At 39.3% G+C, this 26346-nt stretch overlaps 1 protein-coding gene across 2 annotated transcripts; it reads left to right on the top strand.

Annotated features, from left to right (window-relative positions):
- Positions 1 to 1935: 1935 nt before the first annotated feature.
- Positions 1936 to 25924, top strand: HSD17B3 (hydroxysteroid 17-beta dehydrogenase 3). 2 transcript variants are annotated; one of them, XM_054185075.1, is made up of 11 exons: positions 1936 to 2089; positions 4221 to 4267; positions 10498 to 10573; positions 17185 to 17292; positions 18023 to 18090; positions 19265 to 19300; positions 21446 to 21480; positions 22516 to 22597; positions 24261 to 24326; positions 24638 to 24787; positions 25475 to 25924. In XM_054185075.1, the coding sequence occupies exons 1-11, from the start codon at positions 1936 to 1938 to the stop codon at positions 25583 to 25585; spliced, it is 933 nt and encodes a 310-aa protein (XP_054041050.1). In that variant the 3' UTR covers positions 25586 to 25924. The 2 variants fall into 2 exon arrangements, with proteins under 2 accessions (XP_054041050.1, XP_054041048.1); XM_054185073.1 differs by lacking the exons at positions 1936 to 2089; positions 24261 to 24326 and having other exon boundaries at positions 2178 to 4267.
- The last annotated feature ends 422 nt before the right edge of the window (positions 25925 to 26346 follow it).

The raw sequence follows: 26346 nt of genomic DNA on the forward strand, positions 1-26346 counted from the left end.
TTTTTAAAACTTTTAAAGTTCTACATGTGGCAAGCTGTATTTACAAGGGAACATATAAAGAAACTTAAAAACAGTAGCTGTAGTGAAAAGGAGTATTGTACTGCATGTTTGTCTGTTCATACTCTTAATTTTATAGGGATTGCGTAGCAGAGGGCTAGCTGTAATGGAATGAGATTAGGAGTGAAAAGGTACAGTGGTCACCCAAAGAAGCTTTCTACCCATGCAATGTGTAAGGTTCTCACAATGATTCTTGTGAGTGTCAGAAGCAATACCTCAGGAAAACAACTTGGACTGAGCTGGATGAAAAATTCTTCACATTTGTAAGAATTTGTTATTTTTCCTTTCAGTATCTTGGCCTGATTTACAAATATTAGGCCCATGAGGTACTATAAGCAAATCTCAGACTCATTACCAGTCTCCGGAAAAGAAAATATTTTTGTTTCTTTTTCATTTAAAGGAGGTATTCAGCATTGTTGTTGCATATGAAGAACACAGTGCTACTTGTTCAAATCTAAAATATTCCTTGAATACCAAGTAATGCTTTGGGGGATTTGTGGTTGTACATAAATATTTTTTGAAGTTTAATATTCAGATCTTTGTTGATCTGCTTTACTTACAGGGTAAAACAACAGGCATTATGGAATGGAAAACAGTAATTACACTGAAATTTTAAGAGAGCTTATGCGTGAGAAAACTGGGTTGTTAAGCTGAGATGGTGGTGATTTTTATATATTCTTGTTACAGATAGAGTTAGTGTTACATTCCTTGTGATTCAGACATCATCTGTACTCTGTAATACGTTGGCATATTGTTTTCTAGCTGAAGGTGTCAGTAACATGACACTTGATATATATTGCTGTTCTTCAGTTGGAGATTTCTGGGTGTCAGGTTTAGGTTAAATTTTAACAATGATTTATGTTAACTGTGGAAGAGTATCCTTAAAATATGTAGAAGAATTTTATTTTGTCCTAAGTGTATGTGTAAGCATCAGTGTTCCTCTTCTCCAGTTTAAACTGATCTTTGAAAAATGAATGTTTCAAATTGCCACAATGAAGAAGAGTGAAGGTTGTTTTTGTGCCTTCCCTGAGAAATTCCGTATGTTAACTTTTTAAATTTTTTTTAATCACTTGAAGTCTGAATTTCCTTGATTTCATCTTTGTCTTGCAGTGAGATACTGTTCCTGTAAGCATGTTTTCCCCATAAGGTTTTCATACATGTCCTCAACTTTAATACTAGTTCAAACATACTTTGTTCAGAAAAGCTGAAAGTCCTGTTAATAGATTACTGCTCTTGTTCATGCCAGAATCACACCATTTGTAAAACAGGTGTAATGATATTAACCTCTTTTCAGAGGTTATATATATGTAATATTGCTTTCTCTGTATAGAATTACTTAGGTGACTTTAGTAAACTTTCATTGTTTTGTCTTTGCAGCTGTAGATAAATCTGTTTTCCTGGCCTCTGCACAAGTTTGGTGTGAACTTGCCCTGGAGGTATCTGGGCTAGAGTTTAACTCTTCAGCACCGTAAGAATTAGTGCTGATGTGTGTTATCCCCGAGGTTTGGAGTATTGTTATCCAGGATTTTGATTTAGACCTATCTTTAGTCTGTATGAATCCTAAACAATGCAATAGAATTCTTTTTTTTTCTTTTTGTTCTTGAGTAGTTTCCAGAAAAGGAGTGAAACCTTTCCTTTAAAGCAAGCACCAGAAATTGTTGTATGGTTTGGATTTTTTCAGTAGCTTACAAATCTAGGTATAATGTAGAGATGTTTTTCTAATCTAAACCCTCGACGTTCCTTGGAAAAAGAAAATCACGTGATTTGATTAGACTTCTTACTTCTCTGCCTGTGCTCAGAGACTAGCCGTGTGCTGGAAAGAGGCTTTTCCCGGGGAGGGAGCAGCTGATTCATACTCGCTCACTGCCTTCGCTCACCATGGAAGCATTCCAGCACCAGCTACTCACTCTTATTGGGGGTCTGATCTGTTTCTGTGCTCTGGTAAAATGCATCAGATTTATGAAATACATTTTCCCACATATCTGGAGTGCTTTGCCTGAGACTTTCTTTCGGTCGCTGGGAGAATGGGCAGGTAAAGGAAACTTCTTCACCTTCTTCTTCTTGTAATGGAGTAGTGGATTGTTACATGACTAATTGGGAGTGGTTTTCCTTGCATTTCCTTACCCTGTCCCTTCAGAACAAAACACAGTTTCCACTAGGTGTGGAAAGGTCCACTAGGTTTGTTTAATTTCATTTTGTTTTCCCTAGTAATGGTGGTTTTATAATCCTGAAGTTTTTGCATACTTGGGGAAAATAGAAAAATAGTCAAACTGGTAATAGTTCACACACCTGGTATGTAGATGTGAATTCTCTCCCCATTCCCACCTCTGATGTTTTTTTCTCTACTGCAAATGCTTTAGTTTTAATAGCATTGTCTATATCCTCAGTTTCCTGATATGTGAAGCAACTAGTTTATGTCTAGCATATGGTCTCCACTTTTCAAAGCAACTTTTCTTTGTTCCCGGTAACATTGCTCTGTTGTGTTTTTTCTGAACTGGTGACCTATCCTTAATGGTACCGTTAACCAGCCAAATCTACTCTAGCCTAAAAACTTCAAAGGCTGCAACTTGGCAGTACTTTTTAAAAGATACTACACATTCTCATAAAATAACAGAGATGTTTAATAAACACCTTCTTCTTCCTACTGATCATTGATGTTTTTCGTAGGCTTGTTAGATTATCAGTATGAAACAAGAATGAACAGATACTACAGTTTCTGGGCTACAGATGTCACTGATGGTGGCATCTTGTTAAGAAGTGACCCAAACAGTATGCTTGTGCTTCGTTCCTTCTCCCTGCTTAAAGACTTGATCTGACTGGATTGAATACGTGTTTAATAAGCATATCTCACAGTGGATTAATAAGAAATGAAATCCACCCCTGTGCAAAAGACATGCCTGAATACCAGCTGCTTCTGAAGCAATATGTAGGTCTTGTTTTGATTTAAGTGAGGCAAGGACCTCCATTCTGTGCATGAGGTGAGTAGCAGCGTGGGGAACTTTCTGTGAAAAATCCTTGTTTCCACTGGAGGTTGGGAAACTTGTTTCCTTCAGTGGACCTTTTATGCTCTGTCCTTTTTATAAACATAATGTCTTAGGGGGCCCTGTAAAATTCATAAGGCTTGCATGATTTGCTGTATCATGTAGCACATGAGATCCCGAGAATCATGAAAATTAAAGTTGGCAGGTGGAAGCTTGTTTCCCAACAGACGCTTGTTTTTCCTCTGCAGGTCTTCTAGAAAACTAAAGATCCACTTCTGCTTCACTGAGGGGGTCTCTTTTCTCTGAAATGAGAGAGTAATTGCTCTTCTGTTGTCAGCAAACCTAACCATTCAAAATCACCTTCCTTCCCCAGCATCTCTTGCAATTTAGAAGTCCTTAATCCACGCTTTTTCAATATTGAATAATTTTCCATTTTGCTCTGAAAATTTGCCAGGGTTAGCTTGGAATTGCTTTGGTGCTTTCCTCTTTAAGTTATTTATTTCTAAGTTGATGAGGATTTTCTTTCTGTAGTTCCTCTTTGGTATTTGTGTAACATTTGAAATTCATGATGCTTTAAAAATGCCAAAGCTTGCTTACTTTCCCAGCAACACTGAATACAAAGGTAAACTGAGCAGGACAGCTCTGAAGGAACAGCTTTTTATAGATAGTGGTAAATTTGCCATGATGTTTCCTTACAGACAGATTTCTTGTGTGAGAAAGTGTTATATCAGCTTTAATCACCCAGTTAGTCCTTATCTCCTACCATTCTGTCACCATCATATGAGTGACAAACTTGCAAAGCAGAACTTGTCAAAATGTGTATATGGAAGATGCCACCTCTTAGGCAATTGACCTGTTGCTGAGACAATTGTTGCTTAGGTGGTTGACTTGTTGCTTGTTGTTGACTTCATTGAAAATGAGAGTAATAACTGTCAACTGCATCAGACAGGTTACAGTAAGGAGGGATTTGCTTTGAAGACAAAAAGTGCTAAATGAAGTAACAAAAAAATTAAAAGGTCACGACAAAATAATTTTTTTAAAAGATTGATTCTCTCCTTTAGTAGAAGCATTTAGGTTGCAATGTTCAAGAAACACAAATGATGAAGATTAGAGAATTCAAGAAAGAGCAAATAAAAGCAAAGCTATAAATGCAATCCTTATTCTTTGTTTCATTTTCTCCAGTGGTCACAGGAGCAGGAGATGGGCTTGGAAAAGCATATTCCTTTGAGGTAAGATAGATTACTTACCCTTAAGTTTATTTTAACAAAATGGCAATTGCTGCCTCTTCATCAGTCTCTGCAAGTTAGTAAAATTACTGTAGGATTCAAAGGCACTGTGACAAACATGGTGCTAATCCTTCTCCCCTGTATGTGCAGAATATCATTAATCAAGTTCTGAAAGGAAACTGGTGCTGCATTTCAGAGGAAAATCATTCATGCCCTAATGGTCTCGTCAGACCAAGGAAATAAAATGAGTAATCCAAAAGATTTCACATTGTCTGTCCAGGGTAGGAAGTCTCCTAAATTGTCCTTTTTTTCCCAGTTTGCAAGCTAATCTGCTTTTTGACTTTCAGCGATCCAGCATTAACATGCAGGTTGTAATTTTCTAGCCTTTACACTTGCAAACACATTTTGAAAGATGTACCTGAAACAACAAATAAAGTAGAAGTCTGTATAAATTAATAAAAACTACAATTTATGGAAATTACAAGGAAACCTAATGGTTTAATTAAGAATCAGTAGCTCCAGGAGGCTGCAGGAGGAGAGAGGAGCTCTGTGCTGTGCTGGTAGCTGCTCCTGTGCAGAGTCACCACAGCCATCCCTTTTTATTCATCTGTGCTAATCAACACTGAGGGTGGGGTGGCCTTGTACGGTCTTGTACAAGCCTTGCTATTAGTGATGGTGACTGAGCAGTAGATTTTCTCTTTGGTGTCTTCATTCAAAACCTTGTTCTTTTCTAGAAACTAAAGAGCAATGAAACATGAGTTGTTGTCTTCAGAGCTGAGGTGACCAGGTGAAAATTAGCAACCTCTAATATTCAAGAGTTTAGATGTGATGCCTTGTGTTCATAAATTATAAAATATATCTCACAGGAAAGGAAAATAAGTTGACTTTTGAATTAATTCACAGGATTTTTAAGCTAGTCTTCTTAAGCATATGCATTGGTTAAGTACCTACCTCACAATTGTCATTACTGAGAATGGCAGTACAATAACTACTTTCAAAAGTGCATTGAATGGAGGAAGCACAAACACAAGTACCAGGTATTATAGTTTAACATTTGGCATAACTGTGATACAGAGGGCAAGGTCTTCTGGGGGAGAGAAGGGAAAATGTTGCTTTCTGTCTGGTCAATGAGTTGCTGTAGTGATGAGTGAACAGGAAGGATCTGATGGCAGAGGGGAATGGGATGGGATAGAGACAGAGAGGGATCATCAGAAATGCTTAAACGTTTATTTAACACTATGCCTCTGGATGTAGTCATTGGCTCATGCAACTTGCTGAACTAACTTTGTGAGTGAGCACCTGGTGATATTTTATCCATGTGAAGGATAAATTCTTTTATCTTTCTGCTGCGGGAACCTGTGAATGTCTAGATCAGATCCTCTGTCATTGTTCTGCTTCCTTTGTGCTATATGTGTTATGCAAGAGTAAATCCCATTTAAAAGGCCAGATATATAGCATGCGAATGGCTGCTTTGTACCGTGAGATAAAATAAAACTACTGTGGTTTTTTTCTTTTTTAAAATTGGCTGGAACTGGCTAGATTTTGTGGAACATTTGTTCATTATTTTTGGCTTTTGTGGGATGACTGAGAGCCATCTTTATCCATGCTGAGATGTAGCTTCCTCCCCAGGTGGTCCCTTTGATTGAAACTGTGCTCAGCTACTGCCCTGTGGGGCAGATCCCAAGCCCACACCACATGAGGTCATAGCTTGGCACATCATCTTGCTGGCTGAGGTCAAACACACACTTGTGTGTGGCTTGTGGATAAATAAATCTGACCCTGCTGTTTTAATATCTGTGTGCCTTTGGAGTTTCTGGCTAAGCACTGCTGTCTTGCTGGTCTGGTGTCAGGGTACAATATTCTCTGATGTTCTTCTGGCATAGATTGCTCTGGTGTAATGGGCTGATGTGAAGGTAAGCCTTGTTTGATGGTCACAGTGTCTGTTCTTCTAGAGTTTGAACTGTGACACAAAGTGATGAATTTATTTCTGACATTCTGGGCTCATGCATGGGCTGATAATGATTCACAGCTCAGGTAAGGACTCCACACTTGTTGGTAGTATATGGTACAGGAGGCTAAGGAGAGCAGTTCTTGTGTTTTGGAAGCAAATGTGATATGACTTTCTCTGTTCGGTGTTTTATGCGGAAATCCCAGTAGATGGTTCATTTGATAAAACCCAGCAGAGTGAGATCAATGCAGAGATGACATTATTTACTGATTCAGTACCCTTGTTTCCAAGGTTTATGGCTCCATACAGGTCTCTGCAAAGTCTGTTAAGTTCACGAGCTGGCTAGGGCTGTGTGAAGAACCTGGCAGCTGTGAGGTCTCAGAACATTACTTTGTTGATGCCAGGACACAGATTTTTCAGAGCAAATTATTGTGTCTTTAGTTTCCTGAGCTTGTATTGAAAGGCAAGCATACACAGAACTTGAGCCTGTCCTCTTCTGCATGAACGTCCAGGCTTCCGTGAAGGCTCTGTCTGTATTTCTAGCACATCAGGGAGATTTGGAAGGACTGCCTTCTTGAGCATAAAGACCCTGACCTTTTATCTGACCGGTGTGATGTCAGAGTACTGGAATTTTGGATCTAGTTTGCTATACTTATTTCTAGAGCCAGGTTTCTGTTAGATTTGGTCCATTAGTTCTTGGGCTGATGGGATTTAGACTTACCAGACTTATAACGAGAAAAAAAAGACAGCTGTGAGCGTGCTGCGAGGCTGTCACATCTCTGCTCAACCTTTAGCATTTCAGGTACGGTGCAGTCTTGTTTGTTGTGTTTTTCTGATGTAATATCTACAGATCTGTGTTAGCATCTGTTACTGACTTAGCACCTCAGACATGCTGGTTTTACAGATGAGGCCATGCCATACTCTGAGATTTACAGTTTAGCCTCTGCATACTTCTCATCTGATGTCAGGGCACCAGCAGGATGTTGGTGGCTCACAGGGTCACCATTTTTGTTACTGTTAATAGTTCATAACTCTCTTATAAGTCAGGCCAGCACTTGCATTTAATCAATGATTTAGCAGACCATTTTGAGACAGGCACTGTTAATACAACAGTTTCTCAAATCTTAAAACTTTGTGTCATTTCCTGAAACTGTGCGTGGTATTACCAGCAGTATAATACAAGCTAAATATGATCTGAGGTTTCCTGCTCCAGTTGCAAACCTGTTCTAATTTCTCCACTTGGTCTTGGATTTATTTCTGGAAATACTGCTATTCTACTTGCTCGCCACAGTTAAAGAGCTAGCAGGAAGATTGCAGAATCCTTCTGCCCTGTCATGTCAGCCCCGGTCTGCTGGAGCAAAAAGGGTTGAAACATATGAATATGGAGACCCTAGAGGTCTGCACCCCAGGCAAGGAAAGAAAAGGAGTCAAGCACTGAGACCATATCAGCACAGTCCAGAAGAAGAGAGAAGAATCTCTTTTGTAATAGGTAGAAATTTACGGTAGGCATCTACAAATCCCATAAAGCTTTATTAGGGATTTGAAATTATTACATCTAGTGATCCATGTAGAGTATAACCAATTTGTCAGGGTAACTGTAGTAATTACATGCATGGTTTGAATCTAAAACGTGTGTCTTGCCTTTCATGAAGTCTCCCACTGCAACGAAACCAGTAAGATACTTGAAAGCATGTATTGCCCTTAAGAAAAAGATATGCATCCGTATTATATGGTGACATTTCCCCATTACAATTTAGCTCACTGGAAGTCATAAATTTAACGTTCTCCTGAATCTAAAAGTGTACCCTAAAAATGAAATATTTTAAGTATATAGAGACATTGCCTCTCAATTCCTTATTAAAAGTATCTAAAAGTGTCACCTCAGACTGAGCTGCAAAAACATGCTAGAAAATGCACAGTGACTTTATACTGATTTAATGTAGGTTTCAACTTTTTGAAAGTTGAGTTTGTGAGATTCCAGAGTGCATATCCTGTGTGATACTATATGCTTCATTAATAGCCCAATTTCAAATTGCTAAATTGTCCTAATTCGTTATGGCTGGAGACGGTAATAATCTTACATTTTGGCAGACTGAGGTTCAGGAGCATTTTAGTCCTTTGCCACTGGGAGTCAGGATTTCCTAACACAAGCAAGTTCACGTTCCACAGTGCTGGTAGTTAGAACTTTTCTTAACTGACGGGAAATACCATCCTCTAAAATCAAAGCCTTTGTATGTTCAGAAAATGCCTTGTGCTAAAGACATCTACATTAAAAGTTACCTTTATTTGAAAGGTTGAACTGTTAAACTGATTTAACCTTTCCTGTGGATGGCCCTTTTTTTCTGAGTGCAGTTCATTTGCTTGAGGGTGCATTTGAATCTCATGGGAGTTACAGTGTCCTACAAGACTTACTTCTGAAAACGATGCACTTTTTCTATGTGGATGAGGAAGCAAAAAAGACTAGTCAGGTGTGTAACCTCTTTTGCCTTGCGAAATGGGTGCTACAGCCTTATACTTCTGGTTAGTCTGGTATAGAGCAGCAAGGGAGAGTCCTCTCACCTGATGGTTAACAATTTTATAAGATTGCCACAAACGTGTGCTTTTAGCTGAAACACAGTGCAATCTTAGCAACAGGAATAACTTTTTACTTAGGTTTAGGAGGGATTTCCCCCTGCCCCAAAAATTAAAATAAACCCCATCCAAACACCCCCAAATGGCAGAAAAGAGCGAGTGACCATGGAAATGGAGACCATGTCTCCAATTGGAAAACGACTTTTGGAATTGGAAATTCCAATTGGAAAACGACTTTTGGAATTGGAAATTCCAATTGGAAATGGAATTGGAAATTCCAATTGGAAACAACAAAGGGAAATCTGCCAGTATGTAGGCAATTAGAGTTCTCTTCCTGAAAACTTCAAAGGGAGCCTTTAAAACAAGCTTTCGAAACTCCTGAGCATCTAAGTTTGTGCAGGTCTCTTTGGAACACAGGTCAATTATGTTAGAGGTCTCCAAAAGCACAGAATTGTGAGCAAGGTCTTTGTGCTGAAAATGCAAGTGGTTGTGACTGATGCATTTAATGGATGGCCTGCCTCTTGTACTCTTGATGTAGCAAATTTTTGAACAAAGATCCTTATTCCTTAACATTCTCTGCATTGTTTCAGAAGAGCCCAACAGGACAAACTGTTTCCCTCAAATAGGTTTAAGGAGAAAGCGTTGCAGGGAGTCAGCTGTGGAAATGAATGGGTCTTCAGTGTGTGGCCTCAGCGGGTTAGTTTCTTCTTTTAATCAGACCTGCTACTTTCAGATGACATTGGCTTTATCTTTTGTGCTGACTAATTTAGCTCTCTTTCTCCTTGCTCTCAAGAGCATTTTTCTAGTTTCAGCTTTATCTTTCCTTTCTTCATGCACACAAGTCCATTCAGCTTCCACTTGTTAATAACTTAGTTTCAAAAGCTGGGGCCATATTTCTCTCTCAGGCTTTGCCTAAAACTCTTTAACGGATGGGAATGAGAGGCCTTGGGAAAACAGGAGAGAACCATTATTTATTGGTTCTGCACATGGTAATAGCAAACTGACTATAAACAGACTGCTGTGTTAAATGGTGTTTGCAGCTATAAACATCAACTGTTGCAAACATCTCTGTGGATGTAAATTTGTGTGACTGTATTTTGAGTTTTTATGCATGGACTTCACCTTTTTTCCTTGGTTTCTTTTTTAGTTTGCATCTAATGAAAAAAAAGCAGTTAAAATTTATCCATCTGACCTGCATCAGATTTTATTTCTATTGAAAAAATATGAATAAAGTTCAAATCCTTTCAAACCCTTGAGCCTTCGATTCAATATGCTTAATCTACTTCCTCAGGATAAAAAAATGTGAAGGTGGAAGGTGATGCTTTAAAATGACTAGGAAGTAACCAACTTATTTGGCCTCCTAAATCCAAGTAGAAATAAAAATGTGTTTCTGGGAAATGTCATGTTGCTTTCACTCCCTGCAGACTTCCATTCATTTGACATTGGCTCAGATTATTTATTTTTGTTCATATTATTGGGGTTTGATTGTTGTCCAGTATATTTTTCTTGTAAGCGTCCAAGATTATACAGTGAGGGAGATGTTTTGGAAGACTGTTAGAAGACCAATTATTATTTTGCCTGGTTTTAATATCTGTTGTTTACCCATTAGGCAGATGACAGGTGAAGGAAAGCAGTTTAAAAAGAATAATCCACAATTGCTTTTATTGCAAAACTGGAAAAAAAATGAAACAATTTTTATATTCCTCTCTTGTAGCTGGCAAAACGTGGATTAAATATAGTTATGATAAGCAGAACTCTTGAAAAACTGCAGAGAGTAGCCTCTGAAGTTGGTAAGTGTTTGTCTCAAACTTATCTTCCCATTTAGCAGGCTGGCTTTACAGGGATCTGGAGGTCTCTTCCCTTGGTACAGTATGTAGTACAGTAGGGCCCCGGATATTGCTGCAGATATAGCCCCAGGTATACTACAACACTACAAATGTTTTTGGTATTACTGTGTTGCTTGAACGCTCCTAGTCATGAATCACTTTAGAAGTATATGCTGTCATTCAAACAGTGCAATGGCTTTGATAAAAAAAGTGAACATGGGTTCTTTACTGGCTTCATCTGCCTGTAAATACAGGCAAAGGAGATTGTAATACTAGAGCTGTTGGAGCGATCTATGAAAGAGCTTATGCTTGGGAACGGAAAGTTACCTTTAGCCTTGCTCTTGGAACATAGCAAAGGAAGGGTGAAAACAAAATCAAGGTGCATGTTTTGTTTTTGGTTTGTTTGTTTGGTTTTTAAAGGTTTTCAAGTTACCTTTGGCTTTCGATAAAGCAGTTAAATAGTGTGTCTTTCGAATTAATGTTTCCTTTCTTTTCTTCAAAGGAAATTAGCCATTTACACTGGGGAATGGGTTGTTTAAATACATTAAGATTGACTGTTAGGATTTCTTTAGGAGTCAAATGAATTTATATCCTCCATTAACTTTAAAGATTGCTGTAATCAAGGTTATCCTTCCCACTGTCTCTTTTTCTGTATGTAGCTTCTATCCACCGGATTCCTTGAGCCACGTGTTCTTGTGCTAAGAATGTGTTGCTCCAAGACTACACCTCTGTCAGAAAGACTTGCCTTTGAGCAGGCTTAGCAGCTGACTCCAACAGAGTATCAGCTCCAGGATACTTACCTGGAGAGCGAGCAGTGCATCTCTCAGGGACGTGGCAGACTTGAAGTGGGTGAAAAAGCACGTAACTTCTGAACCTGCAGCTACCAAAGTCGAGGATTGGACCCTGAAATTTTCTGTCCAGTTTCCCTGCCCCTTTTTCCAGGGTTAGACTTGTTTTCCCTTGTGAAGCAAGGGGTATCAGAGGAGGAAAGCACCAGCTCCCTCAACGGGCTCTATAAGGAGTCGTATCCATGAGACGAGTGTGACTGTGGCCTAAGCTATCCCTTCTTAAGTAAACAGCCATAAAAAAATAATTTCTGTGGGAATTAGCTCAGCTCTGGTGTTATTGTTCCATTTCTTTGCAGCGGAATGTGAAAGAATTGCAATAATAGAAACCTGAATAAAAAAAGGCTAAAGCACTTTTATAGTTTCTTTGCATTGTAAATTATAATCAGAAGCAAAGGATGAAAACAATAAGATTTCTGAGACTAACATAGCTAAGTAAAGAAAAAAAGTGGTGGAGGGCTGGAAAGATGACATACTGTAAATTCCCCTGCACTGTGATTTATTATAAGGCCACCTTCCTAATTGAGGCCATACCGTGCTTAATTGTGTAGCAGCATGTAACGAAGGACTTCCCGTGTTCTGAAAGGTACTGCCAAGATAGCCTGCCCTGCAAGCACTCCTATGCCTTGTGCAAAAGTCACCTGTGACTTTTTGTGAGTGAGGCAGCTTCACCGACTGCGGCAGTGTCACTCATGTAATCCAAGGTGTGGGGAGGTGGATTGTGTGACCCCAGGACCCCAGGAGCTCAGGTTACACCGATCAGGTTTCCGTGCTATGTTCAGCTGGGTTGTGGGCATACAGAGTCATCCCCAAAGCTTGCCGAAATTGGTTGCAAATCCCATGAGATCTTTCCATTGTTTTTAGTGGGTTTTGGCTGAAACCCAGGGTGACTCATCTGTTATTTAGTTTGTCAGGTTGGAAATGAGTACATAACAACAAGTAGATGGCACAAACAAAAGCAAAGAGAGGAAGATAAAGTGATGAAAAGCATAGAGTATCAGTTCTGGAGGCCACTAAAATCATCAGGGAGCTCTGGTTGCAGGCTTATTATATTAAAGCTTTGGAAATGTTCCTCTGATTCCAATTTTCAGACGCATGCTTTACTGTAATTAAGCCAAGTAGTCATTGGGAAGGAACAAAAGTTAAACTTACTGTGATGTCATGTGAGTAAATAAACAATAAAAACCAAAAATGAAGCAGAAACTTAACCAGAGTGATTGTACTGTTTTCTAAATTGTCTCTCACTGACTTTTTCTTTCTAAACTGCTTAAATAAGCAGTATCTCGCTCCAAGCGGCTATCGTTACAATGAACTAATATGCAAGGAAATCAAGGCACAGAGAGAGAGAAAAAAAAGTTTGTTGTAGGCGATGTAAATTTGTTGCAGAACTGGACGCATTACTTTTGTTTCCTTTTTCTTAACTGCTGCACTGTGCATCTTTTTGCAGCCAGTTGGACAGCAGAATTAAAAGACTTGCCTCCCTTTTCAAACTGATATTATTTGCCTAAACATACTGTCACATTCAGTTTGTATACTGAATAATATAAATCAAAAGACTCTAAACTGTGGTTAATTCCAGAGATCTCAGTGTTTGTCTTTCCGAGTCCTGTGGGCCACAGGTGTGCCTGAGAACAGCTCTCGGAGCTGCAGCAGGCAGAAATCCACAGTAAGAAACATGTTTCTCTAAAGAAGCACTGGAACTGAAAACCGGATTTCCATCCACTCTGACTGTAAAGCTCTTTTAGAATGAGACGAAAGATAACAAAATAAGTCTTGCTGAGGGCAGACAGAGCGGACCATCACACCAGGTCTACTGCTCATTTAACACGTTCAGTACTGTGGTTGTGAAACACTGATCAAACCATAAAACCAGGAGATCAGAAATGATGGAATGCTATTAACTGCACTGCCTTTTTTAAATTATTTATTTATTTTATTTCTTCTGCCTGCATTTCCTAAGGAAGCTGTACAGGCAGAGCTAGGTCCTGGTTGAAAAGTTATATCTTAGGATCTCTTTATGTGACCAGGGTCTGTATTGTTTGGCTATTAATGCCAAACAAACAAAAAAAGCCACTTCTCTAAGACACAGAAGCTATTCACAACAAGGGTGGTTGGGGGTTTTTTGGGTTTGGTTGTTTCGGGTTTTCTTTTTTTTGGGGGGGGGGCAGGGCGTTGTGGGGTTTTATTTGTTGCGGGTTTTTGTGGTTTTTTTTCTTTTGTTTTGTTTGGGGTTTTTTTTGGAGAAGAAACAAATCTGCATTTAAGGAAAGATAAGGTGTATGATTCTCAGAAAGCAGTAGAAAATACAACTGCACCTGTTTAGACTAGCTGAGCACACGGTTAATGAATTTGGGTTTGGCGATGCAGGAAGTAGTTTATCCACCTCTCCCTCCTGAAATTATGCCTGTTAATATAGAATAAAGCAGTGAAGAAAAAAATTGCCCCACATCAAGAGCCAAATCTGCCTTGCTCCCAGTAAGACCTGTGAAGGTGCTAATTCCTTTTGCTGTCCCCCTCTGCTACATGTTCAGTTCCCAATCTGCTGTACGGCGTCCTCTGCCTCTCATCCTTCCTGCTCCGACATCTAAGCAGGCAACACGCTGAGATCACCGACTGGCATAGAACGACTCACTCGGCACACCCTTCGTTTGTCCTCACAGGCCCGTTGTGTCTTGCTGATCCCTTGAACTAAAATATTATTGCTCAGGAGTGTTTTCCCAATATGCGCTACTGCGTAACTGGGCGCTTCAGGGCCTTGACCCATGTTCTGAGCGCTCTGGTAACCAGTAACAATTCCCATGATTTTTTGTTCACCGAGTTTGTGTTTTCTGGTACCTGCTATTATCTCTTGCAGTTCTGCTTTTACACTCATTCTTTTTGTTTCTTCTCTATTTTCCTGTTGTTTCTGAAACTGAGTTATCTTATATTTCTGGGGAGATACGTTTCTCCAAAAGATTTTCAAAACGTAGCCAGAAATTGTGCCTTATAATCTAACAGAAATTTTTATATTTCTCCCCAGTCTTAAATCTTTTTTAAACCTCTTTCTGTTGTTAACATATCTTCTCATTTGGCTCTCATCTCTGCAAATTTCCACTGGATATGAATGCCATCTTAGCCTGAGTGCTTCTTTCTTCATATTCAAATTTTGCTGTAGCACTTTAAAAGGGTCTCATCTTTTTACAAACATCAGTCCTCCTATTGCTCAGGCCTTCATTTTGCTACCTCAGGTTTTCAGAAGATCTTCGTAACTCTCTAAAGAGAAAAGGAGATTTTCTGGCAAAATGCATGTCCTAACCAACCTCATGCTTCATCCTGATTTATTCACCTCTTAGTAAATTTCAAAAGGCCGCACATTATCCTATCTGACAAGTGGGATTCCCCAGTGATCTGAGGTCAGGAGGAGTTAGATGTATCCTTCTTAATGATACATTTTATAGCACATCAGATTAAACAACTCCGTTCACGTTTTTAATTTTCCTTAAATTGGTTTTCTCTTCATTTTTAAAAAGGACAATAACCTATCCTAATGTTGGAAAACCTAGGCTTTTTGCTTTCTGGCTTACTTAGGACCTTTAAAAAGAGTTGGAATGGCTTGTGTCTTCAAAGACTGTCATAAATCTTTGTCACGGAGAGGGAGAGACATAAGAAACGTTGGAAGTTATTTTTTGGCTCTCTACTTTGCAGAATTGTTATCATTTTCTGAAGAGCTATCCCTGGATAATTCATTTATCAGCATGAGAGTTTTATTGTTTTTTAATATATTGTTTTATTCTTAAATGAGACAGAGGAACGCCATCTGGAGTACTTGTTTGTTGGCTGACAGTGCTGGTTGCAGCCGTACAGTTCTGTACAGACAAGGGGATGCAGAGAAAGTCCAAATGTTTTGTTTGATCCTCATTTTTATATTGCTTTAGTTTTGGCTGCCCTTCTCATTGCCCGCAAGAAAGATGGCCACAACATCATTATGCTTTTTAAAACCATCTCATTCTCTTTATAGAGCTCTTCCATCAGAAGGTCCCTGTAGGTGTCTGCTCCAGCTGTTGCTCTGTTCTTTCCCTTTGCTGCATTTACACTCATAATGTCCCTTTCTTTATATTTGTACCATTCCCCAAGCCAGGGACCACTAGGGGGTCATTTGCCACTAGAATTGCTTTTATAGGTTGAAGGTTCAAAGGATATTTCGTCCCTTTTATACACACAACGGCAGCTTGGAAAGAGGGCAAGAAAAAGGGCACTCCTTCCTCCTTTCTTCTGTCATGGAGACAGATGTCCTCTAAAATCGCACACAAGACGCAGCCCGCATTTCAGATCTGGAGTCAGAGCATCTGCTGTTTCCTCAGACCGGTTGTGTTACTTGGGTAGTGTAAAGTGGTCGAGACTTGCAACATGGTGAGGGGCAACGAGCTAACAACCTTCAGGGAACAACATCCCCTCACGCTCCAGCCCAGGCCCTGTTTTGTTGCGCACTGTCCTGCTGGACCCAAATCCAGCTTTCTGCCAGCTTTGCTCTCCTCCGAGAGCTGCTGCAACGTGTCTTCCTAAATTCTCAATATACACAAGGGATGAGGCAAGATTTGTGGGTGAAAATTAGCGAGTCTCATCCCTAGTCAAGGCAATGCTCCCTGTCGCTTGCACGATAGAACCAGGCTCCAAACAAGCAAAGGCAATTTCCCAAACAGGATCGAAAGCAGACATTCTGCCATCCATGTGCACCTGAATTCCTGCCACTTGCAGCCAGTCTGCAATCCAGTCGTCTACTGACATTTCCAAGCTCGCTTGTCACTTTTTCAGCAAACTTCATCTGGATTTCAGGTTGCTCATAAAACTTGAAAGCAGGTTTAGTTGCAAGAATTTACAATGTGAACATCTAGTTAGAAGACACCTTACTGTGCCCCTTTAAAGGAGAGCCTTGCCTTTAAAATGAGTAAGTATGAGCCTCTACCTCTTTTCCTCATGAAACTTCATTGAAAATATGAACAGCAATAAATCAACTGTTGAGAAAAATGGTAATGTACACCTGGGCTCCACTCCTGCATAGCAATGACACTGGACAAATCATACGCACTTCCCTTTCCCTTCTGTGTACATTGACCTTGTAAAATTTAAGCTATATCCTCCCTTAAAATGCCTTTTAGTCCTGCAAAATCACGGGGAAGGTTCAGTCTATGGGAGTGCAAATGTCAAAATAGGAGAGGAATTGTTTGAAAATAATGCAGAAAATATTGCATCACATCCAGCCCTGTTTCCCCCTCCTCCTACATGAAAAGATAAGCTCTGCTTGTGAAAATGTTCGTCTTATACATGAAAACACTTTAAAACAATTCTGCAAAAGTGAGCTTATGTAGAAGATCTGGCACCCCATTCACTTCTCTAACGTATGCTGACAGTCTCAATTTATAAATATTATGATAACCAGGGGAAGAGGTCCTGCATTTTTTATTTCTGGGATATTTTTCTTACTGAAGGAACAAATGCTGGTTAGATTTTGTGAGGGAATTTGCATTGATTTCAGGGCATAAATTCATCCTATGTTTGCTAGGCTGTGTCCTTGAAAACAACTGAGTGTGTTTTGCTAGTGTTTTGATCTTTCTTAGAGCAAAAAAGTTGAAACAATTTCTTACTGTACAGCAGACAAATGAGACATCTAATTGTTTCATTAATTAATTACAGCTTTCCCTCTCCCTGGGCAGATGCAAAGAGGTTTTCTATTTATTTTCTTCTTAATTACAGAGCAGGCCACAGGTCAAAAGGTGAAGGTTATACAAGCTGATTTCACCAAGAATTCGGTATACGAGGACATAGAAAAAACCCTGCAAGGCTTGGATATTGGTGTTCTGGGTGAGTCACTAAGGTCTGTTAATTGAAGAGTATTTTATGGCTGCAGTGTATTAAACAGAGAATTGTATGAATGATGTGTCATAACAACTTGTTAGCCAACAACTAAAACCAAGCATACAGCTGCCTAATGCATTTGAGCACTAGTTATCATGAAGAAGTTTTAAAAGTGAATTAGGATTTTCCAGAATCTACCCATTTCTCTGTACATTGGCTTCTTTACTGTGAAACCTCTTCTGCTGCTTTATAAGCAGCATACATCTTGTGGGGTGACTTCTTCCCTGTTTGGCCTCAAGGAATCAATTTTTGCTATTGGTTGTTTTACAGCTGTGTGCAATTCTTATATTCAATCTGAAATGAGCCTGTGGCTAACACTAATTGGTATGATCCACAGAGCAACAATGAAAACGTGTTTTGGGGGGAAGTTTTGGTCCTTTTTTTTTTTTTTTAAGAAAACATGCTTTTAATAGTGAAACAAATGAAATAACAAAAACAAAATGCAAACAAACAAACAAAACCCCAAACTGTAGCAACAGACTGTTTTTCTGTTCCCTGAAGTCAGTACTGATCAGTACCGATGACTTCAGCGGGAATAAGACTCAATGCTAAACAGCATTTCCCTTCACATAGAGCTCAAAAGCTTCTGAGACTCAAGGAGAATCCATTTGTTTAACTAGCTGAAATATGCACTTTGTCTAGATTTGGTTCTTATCATTATGTTTCCTTTGATTAGTTAACAATGTTGGAATGCTTCATAATCCTCTTCCATGCCGTTTCCTTAATGGACCAGACATAGATGAGGTAGGATTACTCTGTGGGTTTCTACTTCCAATATAACAACGAGAAACTGTAATTCCACTTAACAAGGGACAGATTCTGCCCCTGCTGCAATCAGAACATACTTCTTCAGTTGAATGGGAAAAGAACTGGGCCTGAAGGAGCATATTTTGCCTTGTTTTTAACGCTCAGAAGAGCTTGCAAGACAAAAAGAATGGTAGACTAACCTGCAGGTAACCTGCAGCAAGGGCTCAGCAGCAGAGGGGAGAGCGCAGCCACCGTGGTTGCAGCAGGGATGAGCAGCCCCCCCGGTTCACTGCTCACAGGTAGTGTAATGGGGTCCAGTCTGGTCCCAGCCACAGCTGAAGTGGTCAGTTCTTGTTAGCATCATTAAAAACTACTTTCTTTGGGACACCATAGCTTAAGTATGTGAAAAAAATTGAAAAATAAACCTCGTTTAAACACAGTTTACCTTTTGGGGGGAGTTAATTTACACACGTAGAATAGTTTGACAGCATTAAGGCTGTGATCAAGTTTTTCATTGCCTTATTGTTATTTACCTCTACAGTAGCAACCATGAAAAAAACCCCCAGAGTTTCTAAATGTATTTCTTGCTAGCGCTGGTCTCAGGATCCATTCAGCCTACATATCATCAAGAACATCATCTACTACAAATCAGAGGTCCCCAAGCAGGCTGCTTCCCTCAGAGCTGCAGCCATACTACGGCGCCTCTGCTGCTGCTACGACTCGTGTCTGCTGGTCTTGGGTGGATGCTCTGCCCAGCAGTGCTTTTGCTGCAGGGAAAGCCTGCCTCCATCACGGAGAGCTGCGCACTCCCAGTCCAGCACCTCCGTAATTTGCTGTCTATCTGCATCCAGGCCGGTTTCCTGGTGCCATCCCTGCCTGGACACCTGCCTTCTGGGTTTCGCCACGTGCAATGGCACGGCTGGGCAAAACACCGGCGTGTAGAGCAGATTCGAGTGCCATGTTTAAAATTAAAGGAGCCGGGGCTCACTTGCCTTTGAGCGTTCCACATCGTGGGCACAGTTGGTGACAATCGGAGGTGAGCAAAGTAGCCCTAAAAGCAACTGCCTTATCAGAAAGCTTTTCAGTCAGAATTGCTAGCTCTGATATCTAGACAAGCTAAAAACTCTCTATGAAACTAACCATGAACTCACCTTTTTCTTTCTTCCTGCAGAACCTCGTCAACTGCAACATTATTTCTGTTATAAAGGTATGTGTGTAACACACTCATATCCCTGTTATAGCTGTAATTATTTCTTTGGAAAAAAATTAGTCTTGCACAAGAGTGACCCACTATCTTTCCTGTGTATTTTCATTTAGTTTCTCCACAGACAGTAATTTTCAGCAGGAATGTCAGCCTTATTTTAAGAACCCCATCTGTTCTTACCGCCTATGAAATATTTTGTTCAGAGCTGACTGGAAACATTTTAACACGGTTGCTTGGTTGAGGCACACCCTTACACTGCAGCTGAAGCATTTTGCAAGAAACATGCTGGTTTTGGTAAAGGGTGAGATTTGTTTCAGAATCAAAATCTTCAGGACAGGAAGATCTGCAGTTTGACCTTTTGCTCTATACATGCCTTTTTGACACAATTCCATGCTGTAAATGTATTTTGGTATCAGTGCAGGACAGAAACTCAAGGAGTTGACTCCCTAGTCCGCATTGTTGCCTCTTGATGTTGATTTTGGTTGGCTACTTCCCTTACAAGAAGAGACAGTGTTTCGTGCTTTCCACCTCTGATTGAGATTCGTATTGCTCTGCCGTGCTCAAGCAGCGTCTTAGCATGAACAAGAGCAGAACAAGAGCTTTGCAGTTCATCTCAGCCTTGGCTAATGTCTTTCTAAACATGACATGAAAACTATCAACAGATGTTCATCTTTCTTTGGCTAGCAAACTTTAAGTCCCAAATTTGTACTGCTGCTTAATGACTTGAAATAATAAATCATGTAATATCAGGGAATTGAAATAAATCCTTCCGCGAAGTATTTTGGTAAACTTTCCGCTCCTAGGTTTTATTCTATTTATACATCAAAAGCACAGAAATATCTGAATGCTATATGAGGATGCCTCACAAAAAAACAGGCAAGCATTTTGTACCCTCTCAGTCTGGGTACAAAAGGGTTCTCCCTTTATCTTTTCTCACCTTTCTCCCTTTATCTTTTCTCACCTTACACATACCTTGGAATCAACCTCTTCTGCTTCACCAGGGCCTGGGGATTCCTTTCTCCCACTGCTGCAAACATGTCCCTTTCAGTCTTTCATGAACATTCACCTTCCTCCAAAACACAAAGAATGCTTCTAACCAACATTCCTCATGTTTAGGTCCAAATAATTTTAAATCTGTTTGGGTTCCCCCCTCCCTACCCTTGATTCCTTCTAGGATCCCGCTCACCACTTCTCGCAGTGGGATGCCCGAACTCCAGGTATTCCTGGCTCCCACAGATGCTAGTGGGATTTTCAGCACTGAAAAAGCAGGACCTTTTTCCCATATTCTCCACTTTACTTGGAAATTCCTGTTCACCAAGCTGACGTGACCCACCTGTATTACCAACCTTGCTGAAAACGAAGCTTGTGAACCCCACCCTGCTCCTACTGTCCTGTTGTGCACAATGACACCACTGAAAAAATAACAAGGACTGAATTAAGCTGCATCAGTCTTTTGCTGCATCATCCCTTTACCAGTTAAGTCACACTCATATCCTGAGAAGATTCACATATTATGTGTGTTTTTATAAAGAATCAATGGTACGAGTATGAATTCCCTAGGGACTTAGGCTTACTATCAATAATTCTCTTCAAATACAAAAAACAGAAGCAGATTTCTTACCTAAAAATGGATTTAACCGCACTTTAAAAATCACAAACGTGATTAAGTTTATTGTTAAAATAAAAGGGATGATTAAATAATTACCATCAAAATTATTCTAAGGCTCTCTTTGGTAGCATAAAAAAAAAAGTTTCCTTTTCTTGATTTTCTGCTATTTCTGATCCAGGTAGAGGCAGAAGCAAAAATGCAAAATCACCATGAAGTTGACTTTCTCCTTACAATTACAAGTCCATATTGAAGAATGATGAAATCCAGATACTGTTGAAAAGCTTTGGATAAGCATAAGACCTTCGCTAGTTAGAATACTAACCTTTGGAATTTTTTGGCAATTCAATGATTTGCAGGCCACCAGCATTTCTAAAATATTTTCCAAAGCTTTGAATGTGCCACATTTTAGCTATTTGAACTGTATACATATGGCTGGGGCTTGAGCAAGTTGAAACCTTGTGAATAAAACAAGATCAGTTGAAAAATGCAATCGGAAAGAGGGAGAATGGATATAGTTTTTTAACATATTTTTCTTACAGATGACAAAACTAATTCTGAAACAAATGGAGCCAAGGTAAAAACAATTTTTTCTAGAACTTTCAATAGGTTTTAGCTGCTACCTCCATTTTATTCAGTGGTAGCTATGCTTTTTCATGATTAACTTCTGCACTTTACAGTATGTCAATCAGTAAGATTTTCTTCTGTTGCTGTTAGTACTGTGTGAATGAACGATGGGAACTGCCACAAATTGTCAGTCAACTGTAGAACAAGACAGAAAAAATAAAATACAAGTCTGTGTCCAGTAAAAATATGCAAGTGTTGCAGAAATAAAATGGCATGTGATGGGTCTAATTAGGCAAGAAACGGCTTTTGATTGTATCATGGTATTCTGCTAAGAGTGGTAGCTGTACTTGGAATAATAGTTTTCAAGCTCTGTACTACATTAGAGAGATGAATTCAGCTATGCAATTAAGTCTCCTTTTTCTCCTTTTGATACAATCTGTATTTTGGACATGGGGGTCCTTAAACCAGAAGTTAAGGTCTTCAGATGGAGTTTCTAGAAAACATTGTTAACTGATGCATTTTAGAGAATGGTGCGTGCTTTTTGTTTTGGCAACAAAATAAGCTCTTAACATTTAATTGTTTTGGTTTGCCTTTTTTTTTTTTTCCCCGCTTGCTGCCGAATGAATTGTTTTTAGTGATTTGTACAGGGAGTTGTGAATAGGGAAGCTAAAACAACAGACGCATGGAGCAGGAAAAAGAATGTGCTGGCTAATGAGCAAAGGGGACCTACCCATTGCTTAAGAGCATAAAATCTTTCCTCTGATGGCAGTTTTTGCTCTGATAGATGTACAATAGCATGTACAATGTTCCCATGGTTCTGATTGCACTAGGCATTTAAATTTCACTTATGACATTACTCCTAGCTGGTTTTGACTTAATTGCACCTAACTAAAGTATAAAAATTGTGTCTTTTGAAAGTGTAGTCTACAGTATAATAGGAGACCTATGCCTTCTAGGGGAAAAAAAGTTGTTTTCAGCTTGTGCAGGCTTTTACTATAATACTGTCAAATGTAAACTGAATGTAACTGTTTAAATTAAATTTCAGACAAAAAGGTCTTATTCTGAATCTGTCCTCTGGTCTGGGTACTTTCCCTTGCCCATTATACACAATGTACTCAGCTTCTAAGGTAAGTCATTCACAATGCTTTACAAAGAAATCCCCATCAAGTGTTTACCAAAGCGTTTGTATCAGCAATATAGGGCCAGGTTTCAGGACATAAATCTGTGTTGCTCCAGTGAAATAATGAAGCGATGTAAATGAGCGTTACCTGACAACCGGAAATTAGTGAAGCTGTGTAAATGAAATCAGCCGAAGGTATGTCTTATCATTGGAACATTTTTGCCTTTGGTTAAATAGTATTAAACCAGTGCTCACAATCTGTCCTTGTTCCAGGAAGTGATGATCTTTACCAGGCTGACTTAGCTAGTTTACTCAAAACTGCAGATACACAAAAGTGCTAGATTTTGCTTATGGAACCAAGAAAAAAATTGCTGGTAGGTGGGTGGTGAGTTGCCTGACTTCATAGATTGAACTTTGAAATTTTACTCTGAATTAAAACCCCAGAGTGCAGAAAAATGAGGAGTGAAAGACTTTAATTGAAATTCCAAAAGCAACTTGCTCAGCTCAGGTTTGCTCCAAATTAAAAATTCTGACAATATTTGCCTGAACATAGGTAAAGTTCAGCTTGGTAAGAAAAAGTTATTCTTGGTAAGAAATTCTAGTTTTCCATTTCCTTTTTCTCTTTTTAACAGAAGTTTCTCATTGTTATTGAGATGAAATGAAAATTCTCTTTTCTCATTCTCAATACTTGAACTACATTCAAACCAGACAACTTTAGTTCTTTAAAAAAGTTTAGCTAACATTATTTCAAAGTGATAGGGTGCATTGGTTGTATTTTTTTGACTTTTTTCATTCTTGGCTATCTTTTACCTTTGTTTCTTTATAAATGGACTTTTTTTGCAGTGCCCTCAAAGGAAACTATTTTACTTGTCAGCATATTGATGTGTCATGCAATATCACCATGCTCTTGGTGTTTAAATTGTAAGACCTGTCAAATTACGGCTTTGAAACACCGTCATTTTTTTTCCTTAGTGGGACTTATATATTTCCAGTTACAGAGGAGCAATCCAATGTTGTGAATTTTCTGAATATTTCTCAAAGATCTAACTCCTGAAACCAGTCTTAAAAGAAACTCAACTTTTACACAATAAAGTTAGTATATGTGTATTCTTCATGGTGTGGAGAAAAACTTCGAAAGGTAAACCCTAAAGGTTGAAGATACAACACCCCCCCATCTTCCACTCCAGATTCCCAAACACATGACTTTGAAAACCGTACATGTAGGCAATGCTAATACGTATACACTGAAGGCATGAGTTGTATTTAGCTCACCTTCTTATTGCAAGAGAAAGTGTAAGTGTAAGCCTTGAACTGGGAGAGTAGGTGTCAGCCAGAGATGTGAGCCACATGAGACAATATCTCTGCATTTTCATAAATGAGACAAACCTTTCAGTTCAGTCTGCAGTAGTACTTGTTTCATGTCTGGATTGGACCAACGCCAGGGTCCGTCTTTTCTGGCACAGATGAACAGTCAGTCTTCCCATTGCTCATGTGCACCAGCAGAAAATGTGTCTTGAAGAGTTAATTTCTATGTTTTTCATCACTGCACTGTGCCTTAGGTTGCATGATGTTTGGCCATTTTTGTTAAGGACTTGTTGCACATATTTGTGAGCATATGTGAAAGTATTTACTTCCCTGTGCTAATGCTCTTTTGGTTTATTTTATTCTAGGCTTTTATAAGCACTTTCTCCAAAGCACTACAAGCAGAGTATAAGGCAAAGGGAATCATCATACAGGTGATGCTACTTCTTGCCATATTTGCCTTCATTTTAGCAAATTCTTCAAGAATATCTGAGATCCTAAATCTGCACAGTGTAGCTGTCCTTGGTGAAGTGCTGTGTGACCCTGTCAAAGCTTTCTCTCTTCCCTTTATGCAGCTATAGGCTTTTTTCCTTATTCCACTGTAGTGCCATTACTTATTCCACAGAGTGCCTTAACCCATTGCAAAATCTGTTACCATTTTTCAGATGCTGTAGGTTCTGCAGAGTGAACGGCCTTATCTAAATGTTAGATGACATTACACCGTTATTATGATTTCTTATTTTAGGTAGTGACTCCTTATGGTGTTTCTACTCCAATGACAATGTACCAAAAGCCGGGTCTTATTACAAAGACAGCAGAAGAGTTTGTTAGTGAATCACTGGATTATGTCACCTTTGGAGATGAGATCTTTGGATGTTTAGCCCATGAAATGCTGGTAATTGAATTTGATAGTGTGTAAATAGGTCCCAAGGGCTGAACCAAGGCTCTCTGGGCTGAGCAGTTTCTTTTGACTGATTTCAGAGACGTTAAGGTTGGACTTCAAATGAGAAAACAGTGACTAGGTTACTAAGGCTAATATGGCACCAGTAAACTATGAAGGGAGGAATACACAAGTAAAGAACAGTGATATCAGAACAGCGTGGCTTTCCCTGCTTTTGTGTCTTGAGCTGAGCTCAGTTTGATATCTGGTTAGTATTTATTCTTTCTCCAGCTGCCTGTTTTCATGACCCTATTAGGAATATTCCTGAGACCCCGACTTCACAGAAATTGGCCAGCAGATTCAAAAGTTATTAGTAGGGAAGGGAAAGGACGTAAAACCAGACTGTGCTATCACATAAACATCATTTCCTTAGGATACCCAGCTAACAAAATAGAACAAATATTTATACATGACAGCTGTTATCGATGAGCATTTAATGAAAGTGTAGGGACGAGAACAGATTTGCTGAAAACTAAGAGGAATGAAGATTTTCCTCTAAGAGAAACATACATACTTAAAGTATAAAGTAAAAGCTTTTGCATTTACTGTTTTCTATGACCTTTCTAAACACTCAGTTAATTTCTTCCAAGACATTCCTGTGACCCTTTGCCTTTGTATTGTTTTTGCTTGATTATTCTGAAGGCATGCATCCTGCAGTTTGTCCCCTTATGGGTATTCCACAGCGACAGACTTCAAGAAGCAGTCCTACATGCATTCACCAGTTATCTGAAGAAGAGGTGGAGGAACCCCTAACAGAGCCAATTTTTTCAGAAGACGTAGAATGGGGAACCCCAGCAGGACGCACTTCACTGTTTATGTGTGAGAATGTGGAAGAAATCAAATCAATTTGAGTCTGAGCTCCTTCTAAATCATTTATCAAATGACAAGTGATTTGATCTAATGAACCTAATAAGCTAATTCATTTCCATCCCTTTCCAAAGAGCATAAAATTTGCTAGAGCTGTTCCAGTGACTTCTGTGGGCCTTAGATATGTTCTGAGAAATTTATCTTACTATCTTAACATAAGCTTGGAGGCCACAAATATTTACGCTGATTTGATATTCATAATTAAACAATGTATTCTTATGCTTTCAGCGAGTGTTTTGTGTCTTTGGTTTCTTCTGAAAAGTCAAGGAAATTTGTGAGAAGAAAAAAAGAAAGCTTGCAGGGTGTAAAGTACACCTTTAGAAGTCTGCAACCACAAAAAATGTATTTCTATGCAAACCCTGTGAATGACTTCATCCTCTGCAATATTTGATGTGGGCTGGAGGAGGCAGGAGCATAGGCAAAAGATAAGCAGTAATTCTGCATTCCTGGATGAATCCAGAAGGCAAACCTTTTGGTTGTAGATACCTATGAAGATCATACTGGGTGCTATTGAAAAGTGTTTCAAAGCCAATGCAATCATCAGGCACTGTCAACATGGGTTCACAAAGGGCAAGTCCTGTTTAACTAATCTGATATCCTTCTACAATAAGGTCACCCGCCTAGTTGATGAAGGGAAGGTGGTGGAT

Source organism: Rissa tridactyla, chromosome Z, assembly GCF_028500815.1.
Source record: "Rissa tridactyla isolate bRisTri1 chromosome Z, bRisTri1.patW.cur.20221130, whole genome shotgun sequence".
Taxonomy (NCBI): domain Eukaryota; kingdom Metazoa; phylum Chordata; class Aves; order Charadriiformes; family Laridae; genus Rissa; species Rissa tridactyla.